The following is an 8,886-nucleotide window of genomic DNA, read 5'->3' on the forward strand; positions in this document are numbered from 1 at the left end:
ACGACTAGTCGAATTGCAGCAGAGGTTTGTCTTGAATCCGAGCTGAATCGGGATCAGGTACAAGTGCAGCCGAGGTCAGAGCCAACTGAGTTGAACCTCAGTCAGGCTGAAGCCGAGATACGTTCGAACAGAGCCGAGTTGAAGCGAGACAGTGCCCTCTGCGTGGAAGTAGTTTGACACCGAGATGTCGTGAAGCCAAGTTCAACCAAGCCGGAACGGAGCCGAGTTCGAGCAACGCTGCGAAGAAGCGCTGGTCGTTGGAGTGGAGCCGATTGAAGAGCAACCTTGCTGAAGCAAAGCCACGATCAAGTTGGGCCGCCTCGCGTCCAGTTCCAGTGGGAACGCATACATCTCGGTCTTGTGCCCAGTTCTCGTCGGATTCCAGCCGAGACAAAGTAGGTCGAGCCGACGCTATGCGCAGCCGAGTCCGAGCAGAGCTGAGCTGAAGCGAGACCGAGATCACGCTGCGTCCTAATGTGGTCACGTTCGCACTGGGTTGCTGCGAAGCCGAGAACATTGGAGTACGATCAAGCTGGAATGGGATGCCGAGTTCCAGTAGTGACGCGTGTTGGATGGCACCTAATCTGAAGTGTACTCACTTCAACGGAAGGAAACACTGGGCTGAGTTCCGGTACGCCGAGTTTCAGTTAGATCGCGTTCGGAAGTTCGCCGAGTTGAGTGCTGGTAAACGCACCATGTTCCGATTGGAGAGCGCTCATGCCGAGTTCGAGGTGTAGCCGACCTGAGGCTGAACACGCTTCACAGCTGAACCGAAGAGACCGAATTCAAATTGAGTTTGAACACAGCCGAGCTCGCGGCGAGCCGAGTTGGAATGTGACCGAATGAAGTGCTGTTCCAGTCGAGCTTGCCCACCACCTTCCCAACCAAGCTGAGCCCAGTCGGGGTAAACTGGTCTAACAGAGCGGGAGACATGCCGAAGTCAAGGTCCGTTGACCACTGAACCCAGCTCGGCCCGTTCAGAACAACTCGACTGGAGCATCAAACGCATCAGGATCGCCTTGTTCGGCTATATAATGACACAGCAACGGTGAGAGCTAACTCAACGCACCAAACTGAGTGGGGAAACACTTACCAGGCTAGTTGAGTCGATCAAGCGGAGGTTGTCTTCAAGTCCAGCCGAGTTCAAGGTCAGCGGATAGCAGCTAGTCGTCAGGACAGCCGAGTTCGGACACAGCTGAGTTCAACTTGCTGCTGCACTTCTCGCCAATAAGCTCGGCTGGGTTGGATTTCGAGCTCAGCGCGGCCCGATCGGGGAAGCATTTCTTGACCCGCCGAGTTCCTGGTGCCTTGTAGCATGCCAAGGCAACTATCAGGCTCCACTCGACGCACCGAAACGAGAGGCACGTGCTTTCCTGGTCAGCCGAGTCGCTGGCAACATCCATGGCTGCTCATTTTGACGGAGACAGCGATGCTCGGCTTCGTCGGTATTGCAGCCAATCGAGCCCTTCCCCAACACCTGCATCACCTACTCGCTTTGCTGCGGCAGGCCCAACATCACCGCTAGTACTCCGAGCTTCGACAGGGGCACCAGCTGGCTTCGTATGGTTCAGTCCCTGCTACCAGCTGCCACGCCGAGACGACCATCTAGACTGATTCGCTGCTGAAGTGATCCGACGACGGGGTTTGGTGCGAGCGATAGGGGCATCTACATGTGTACAGACCCATGAGGCGCCAGCATAAGCTCAAAACTCGAATTTAAAGCCAAAAACTTACTATACAATTAAACACCCATATTTTTATTGTTGGCGATATTGTATGTGGTGTGTTTAATAGCGCAAAAAATATAACCCCACATATTTCCTTTTTTTAAGTGTTGGGATTTAAATTCTAGGTTGAAGTGAAGATGCATGGTATGAACCTCTGCAAGTAGCTAGCGCATTCCTCTTGTCACCTCCTACTGCTTACCTGCTTCAGTTGCCACCCTTGGTTTTTTGCGCTTGTTCTTGGGCTTTGGTCTCAGCTTGAGGCCACGCTTGCCCAGCTCTGGTGGTTCCGACTGGATTGGCGGCTGTATCCTTGTTGAGACGCACGTTGGTCGGCCATGGTCGAAATGCTGCGGTGTACGAGTCCTTGAAGTGCTGAATGGACATGCGCTCAGCATCGTACAACGATTCGAGCCGCTGGTCGTCTTTAGCTGCTGCAGGGATGGCGTGGACACAAGGAAACACCATATCCTGCCAGTTTCCACACGTACACTCTTTGGCGGGCAAATCCAGGAGACGCCAAGGGTAAATTGTCACTGGTTGAACCACTGGGCCAAGATACAAGACGTTGTACGCGCCTTCCATGCACGGCGTGACCTTGCACTTGTCGCTCGCAATGGTCAGCTTGTGTCGCGCGCTAGCCAACTCCGACACCAAGTCGGTTCCAGGACTCTTGACCAACCAGTTTGCAGCCAATTGTCTCTTGTCGGAGACCAGCTCGCTCAACTTCCTGAAGTATAGAGCGAAAGCCTCGAGCGGCTTTGCGCTCCTGCACTCGTTTCCAATCCAGCTGTTGACCTACTCAGCTAAGTTGGAAGTGGTCTCGTTGTAAGTCGGGAGGCCGAACGCTTCTTGGTACTTGTATTTCACCCAGTGTTTTTTGTCGATCCCCTGCAGGTACGTCACTGCGGCCGGCTTGGTCCTTGCAAGCTCCTTGTCAAAAAAACTTGTAGTCATTCTCGCAGTCGCTCCTGGCCATATCGTTTATCAGCCCACGTTCCTATCCCGTGAGCGAGATACCTTTGCTGTTGATGTTTGTCTCGATGTGTCGAAGGCAGAAACGGTGCCCGGCTTGAGGAAACACGTCCGCGACGGCAGGCAAAGGACCCTTCTGGCGATCGGACAGAACCGTGAAGCGAATCATCTTCTCTAATACTTCCTTGACGACTCCAAGAAACCACATCCAGTGGTCGTAGTTCTACGAGAGAAAACGCGAACGGCAGAATGTGGTCGTTGTAGTCCTTCGCCGTTGCAACCAAAAACACGCCGAAGTTGTTCATTTCACCCTTGAGGTGGGCGCCATCCACACTCAACAATCGTTTAGCCATCCGAGCGACCCGGATCCCAATGTTTGGGATAAAACACGCCCGAACGAAAGTCCCGTCGCTTGCTTTCTCAAAGCGCCAGATCGAGCCTAGGTTTTTCTCCGCCATCAACTTCAAGTAGCTCTCCAGCTTCTGGTAGCTGACTCGGCGTTCAATGCTGTTGGCGTCGTCGACCGTGCGCTTGATGCGAAATATGGCGGATGCACCGAGCTTGTAGCCTTTCGTGCATCTCCACCGGTCAACAAAATTTTTGGCAATAACGATTTTTGTCAAAACTTTTGCGAAAATAGGTTCAGCAGGCTTCACACCGGGTCAAAAATCTTGGCAATTCGTTGGCAATTCTTGTTGGAGTCCGGATTTGGACAAAGACACTGACATAATTGCTGGTGTTTTTGTTGGTGGCAAAGCGCCAAGAGGATCATTTACGCGAAATGGTGTGCAAACACACCAACGCTCACTGGTCTGGCCGAAGGCGCTGAGCGCCACGTTCGCGGCAATAGCGCCCTTGTAGCGCAAGTTCGGTAGCGCTGCTGTGTCTTATCACCTTCCCTAGACTATGATATACATGGGGAACGCTGTATGTCTTCATAGTTTGGCGTGTGGACCTCAAAATCGCTCGCTCTGTGTGTTGTCCCGGGGGCCGGGCAGCACTGTGGTGGAGTTTTTGTTGTTGGAGTTGTGTTGGTGACTGGTGTGGCTGTCGTCGAAATGGTACAGAAAATCTCAACAAACCCATAGGCTTTGCCGTTTGCTTTGCCCAAAAAAAGCCAACACCGGTGGAGATGCTCTTACCGAGCAAGAAGTCTGCAATGGCACGACCCGTCATCCCGTCAGTCCTCCCTTCGTACATCGGAACCATCTCGGGCTCGATCAGTCGGACGAGGTCGAACAGGCTCCGCGTTCTGTTACGCATGTCCTTGACGGGGCGAGGGACAGAGCCTTCAGCCACTGGGAGGCTTGAAAAACCCACGTATTTGATGTGGTTGTGGCAGAAGTTGGTGCGGGTCACCTTCCAAAACCCATCGAACCCACACACGTTGAACGAGAAAGGACACACGATGTCTTCACTCCTTGCATCTTGGTCAAAAAACGGTTGGCTGTTCAGCTTCTTGCACACGTACTTCGCGTTACCGACGCCGTTCCGCTTGCTGCTGAAGCTCTCCACCTTGAGCTGGAAACCGAATGCCTGGGCAAACTCTTTGCATCGTGCTTGGATTGCTTTCTGGGAGCCGTGATATTCGCCTGCAAAGTTGTCGCAACGGTCGTAAGCGACGCCGTAGTCGTCTTGACTTGGGTCGGTTTGCTGGACAACCAAACTGTCGCGAAGCAGGCCCATCAACTTTGCTGCCGCTAGGTCAGCAGCCACAAGTGAAAAACAGGACGTCACCGTAGACCTTCTTCGCTTTACGTGGGACCATCCTCTGATTGAGCGAGTTGAAAGTTGCCAAGTTGCTTTGCGTGGGTAAGAGTGAAAATAACGCTGACGTGAATGCACGGCTCGCGCGAATCTGAGCGGAAAGAATGCCACCCAGCCCTCATAAGACAGCGAAGATCTTTCCTACGTTCTCCCTGTAATATAACAGCCTATATATGCATATTCGCACAATATCTATACCGCAACTGCAGCACAAGAACCTGTTGATGTGATAGTGCCAGGAATTACTATTAATATATAAAATAGTGGTTTTTCTGGGATAGGAGTAACCCCGGAGGGAATGCTGTGGTCAGCACAACACAGATTAATTAGGCGGCACCTCGGTAACTGAAGCCGGTATTACTGAAGCCGAAAAACTGGCCCCGGTAACTGAAGTTAACTGAATATCGCCTATGCTCTCCATCAATCTCAAGTCCGAGACAAGCTCGAGAGTGATGGAGAGCATTTCGAAAATTCCGTAGTTGTTGCATGTGGACATGAGTGCTGCGAGGAATCGTCAGCGCTGCTCGGCACCACGTCGCTGATGAGCGATGTTCTTCTTGTTGCCGTAGCTCCTCCCCCCAGCAGCAGCGAGCCCACCCCGGAACTGGTGCCGACGCAGACATTGTCAACTCAAGGAGCGTCAGCTAATCATGTAGCCGTCAGGCCGACGGTCGGCCTCTCAAACGACAGCATAGATGAAAACTATTTGTCGACCTGGTGTGGCAGCGTGCGGGAGCTCGTCCATCTACAGTACAAGAGCAAGAAATTTAACCCACCGGCGACCGCTCTTATCCCGATTTTGCAGGGATAAGATTAATATAGAAATTTGTATACTGGTGGGATAGGGTAAGCGAGGTCCCCAGCGGCCTGCCCCGACTCTTCGGGTTCCATCGGCTGTCAATCTCATTGGTCAGAGTTATCCAATCAAAGCTTGGATACGGCCGTAATATTAAGCTCTGTCGAGATTTCGATCGAAAAACCTTGGCGTAATTCACAGGATAATGCGAACATTCGCTAAGTGAGTGAATTGTTCTGAGCTGAATATCGCGGTTGATGGACGTGCTCGGCAATCGCTGTGACACTATCCCAGGGCAAGCACGGCACGGCACATGAGGGACGCCTTCTACTCCAACGACGAGACGTACGAGGCACAACCGAAAGCAGAACAACTCAATCTCGGTACGCTGCTCACTCTAGCCAGCCTGTTGCCCCATTTGCTGACGTGTTTCTCGACTGCAGGCGAGGCGAGCGCTGGCGGCACAAGCCCCCCATTCCATCGGCAGTACACCCGCCTGACTTCCTCCTTCCTCTTCGCCATGCAGGGCTACGGCTACTCGCAGTACCAGGCGCACTCGCCGCACCACCAGCGCAGCGGCGAACTTCCCAAGCTCTACTACAAATCCCTGGACCACGGCACCGATAGCGGCGGCTTCAATGACCCGGCGTGCATGAATTCCAGCAGCACGTGAACCCGAACAGCATGCAGGCCCCGCACCAGGCCCGACGCCGCAGCAGGGGGACTTCGACTACGAGCCCATCAGCACCCAGGCAAATACTACGCGCTGTCGCCCAAGGCCTATCGATACAAATGGGGCGGCTCTCAGAGCCGCTCTGTTGGGCTGCGGTCATAGGTCAGCCCACACGGACAAACGTTCGCGTGAGGCGCCCTAAATGAAGGAGAAGAAGCGCGTGCTCAAGCTAAACGATGGCATCAACCATCACAAGACGCTGCAGGACGAGGCCGGACGATCAAGCAGTCCATCGTGTGATCTTGAATCAGAGTGCGGAGCGCGCCTAAAAGCAGGCGGATCGCCGAGGACCAAAATGGTGGTGGCTAAGGCGGTGGCGTCAGCGATGAGGGCTATAATACCCAATGGTGCTGCCAAAACAGGCTCTCACTGCAACAGCAGCCTTTGCAGGTGGATGCAGTGAGTATGTGTTTTAGTGTAAGGGTCTAGTATAAAATAAAATAAAGGCATTCCATAGAATTGAGCGACAGTCAAAATCAACCTGCCAAAAGTCGCGGTCGCTCCTCAGTGGTACAGTACACATCGTGTGGGGGGAGATCTTTTCCGAGAAGATCATGGCCGACGCAAGTATGTACACCGACGACACGGCGGCCGACAGCAGCAGCACTGTGGGCGGCAGCAGCAGCGATGACGGCGAACGATCGAACCAACAGGAGCTCACAGCGCGAGGGCGTACCGAGAGCCAAGGGCAGCTCAGCGATCAAGATACCGACTTAGACCACTCCTCCTACTTTGTTCTCTCGGACCCTAACTACACCTACGAGGCTGTCCCGGTGCGCATGTATGTCCAACTTGTGGTGGCTATTTGATATCTAACCGTCCTGCTTGCATACAACAGGCTTTCACGCCGGATGTCAACCGAACAGCATCAAACAACAAGAAAATTTATGGCAAGCCGATGTCTGTAGGGGAGGTACGTGCACGTATCTTTGGTGTTTCAGTGGGCGTCACGGTGGCTCAATTCCGATGTATGCCTAGACGTTGGAGAGATTTCAATGGCACCAGGGGTTCCTTGACTTTCACACCCTCCAGCCAGTACGCAAACCTTCACGCGACCGGGTGGGTATGCGAATTACTTGAGTTCTGTGGCGTAGTCTAACAAATGTTATTATGCAACAGGTTTACGAGCCTAGATTCAGGTCTACCAACCATGTAGGCGCATTTCTAGCCGCCCTTCCGCTCTACGAGATGTATGCGCAGTTTCAGAATGACGAAGACTCGAGTCACATCTACGCGTGGTTGCAAGCGTCCCTGAAAGCCTCGAAGGTATTTCACGCGTTCTGTGGTGCCAGGTGTACTCCCAACGCTAACGTGCCATTGATCTCTGTGTAGATAACGCTGACTATGATAAAGCGTCGACAGCGCCTGTGCGAGTGGGATATTGAACGCTTAGACGCTTTTCTCGATTCCCATGTTGAACACCATATCGCCATGGAGGCAGATGAATCATACGACGAGAATGCTATCCGGGAGCATACCAAGGAGGGTTTTTTCAAAGAGCTCGAGTATAAAGCTCGAGTCCAAGAAGCCGCTGCGCTCAAGTGGCTTGCTGTCTGGACGTATCAAACCGAGGTCATGTTTCCTCGTCTTGGGGTATCGTTGAGACGCTAGTACGTCGGAAAGTGCTAAGCCCAGCTTCACAGAAGTATACATATTTTGTTAGCGATGCTCAGATGTAATGAAGAAGCCCATGCCTGCATATATTCCGTCATCGCTTTCTTATTGTAGCATAGATCTCAACGTTGACAACCAGCTTGACCGCCGTCGAGTCAAAGCTGGCTTCGCTCTCCCTCACAGGCGTATTTGAATTTAAGTTTGTATGGCAGATGTCAAGATTGACTTCGCAGTGAAACATAGATCTCAACGTTGACAACCAGCTTGACCGCCGTCGAGTCAAAGCTGGCTTCGCTCTCTCTTACAGGCGTATTTTGTCAAGATCGACTTCGCAGTGAAATATTGACTCCCACCTAATTATCCGACTCATTCTGCTGCTCGGCCCCGCTGAGCGTACATTCCACCGCGCCGAGCAGCTCCGCCAGCACTTCCGCCACGGCCTCCCGCTCGCTCTCATCCGGGGGCCTCTCAGTCGCAGTTACTCCTTCTTCATCCTGTCCTTCTGCATCTGCGCCTGGCCGTTCTGGCTGATGCACTTGTACCTCTACGTTACGCGTGACACTTGGAACCGGTAACTGCGAAGATGACACCGAAGCAGCCCCATCGGCATTCTGAACATCGGTCTCGTATTGCCTTGGCAGTACAGCATCCGAGGAAGCTGTGTCCATCGTTTCCGCGCGTAACTCCTCCTTCGACCGACGCATTCGGATCCGTCCGACCTTTTCAGACTGCGGAAGTTGATCTCCGTTCTTCCACTTCGAGTGCCAAATGTTAAAGCACGATACAGAATTACCATCGGATACGTGTCGCGCCTTGGAACACAAAAACAGCTTCCTCGATCAGTGGAGCACTGCTTGCAGTAATGACGCGTTGGGCCGGGAGGTCGATTCGATCCAGGACTGCCAGCACCACGCAGTACCGAACAAACTTTGCACACGCGAAACTTGAATTTGCCCTTCGATGTCTTGTCCGTCGACACCATCAATTGATGCTTCGAGCTTGCTAGCGAGTACGCCGTCGAAACTGGTGTCTGGTTAGATCTTGGCTCCACCTCGGTAACAGCGGCTTCGGCGACTGGCACCGTGTCCACGAAGTCATCATCTCCGAGAGCGAGTAGCTCCTCGTGTAGCTGAATGAGAAAATCCGCGTGTGAAAGAGGTTTTTCCCCCACCGACTTCGCTTACTCACGGTGGGTGATAAAAGCGTTAATAACAGCTATGTCGAGAAGCCCGTAGAAAACAGTCTTGTAGTATTTCTTCGGTCGCATGACTGTTTGG

At 52.9% G+C, this 8,886-nt stretch overlaps 2 protein-coding genes across 2 annotated transcripts; one reads left to right on the top strand and one right to left on the bottom strand.

The window, feature by feature from the left end:
• Nucleotides 1-1,931: 1,931 nt before the first annotated feature.
• On the bottom strand, nt 1,932-3,908 carry PHYSODRAFT_536035 (hypothetical protein; the record flags this gene model as incomplete). Its single annotated transcript, XM_009541618.1, has 2 exons — nt 1,932-2,450; nt 3,822-3,908. 2 exons carry the CDS (start codon nt 3,906-3,908, stop codon nt 1,932-1,934), a joined length of 606 nt encoding a protein of 201 aa, XP_009539913.1.
• A 1,667-nt stretch (nt 3,909-5,575) lies between these two features.
• PHYSODRAFT_343092 (hypothetical protein) lies at nt 5,576-7,606 on the top strand (the record flags this gene model as incomplete). Its single annotated transcript, XM_009541619.1, has 8 exons — nt 5,576-5,645; nt 5,706-5,931; nt 5,965-6,079; nt 6,144-6,308; nt 6,532-6,768; nt 6,834-6,908; nt 7,196-7,261; nt 7,328-7,606. The coding sequence occupies 8 exons, from the start codon at nt 5,576-5,578 to the stop codon at nt 7,604-7,606; spliced, it is 1,233 nt and encodes a 410-aa protein (XP_009539914.1).
• Nucleotides 7,607-8,886: the final 1,280 nt, after the last annotated feature.

Source organism: Phytophthora sojae (assembly GCF_000149755.1).
Source record: "Phytophthora sojae unplaced genomic scaffold PHYSOscaffold_27, whole genome shotgun sequence".
NCBI classification, from domain to species: domain Eukaryota; phylum Oomycota; class Peronosporomycetes; order Peronosporales; family Peronosporaceae; genus Phytophthora; species Phytophthora sojae.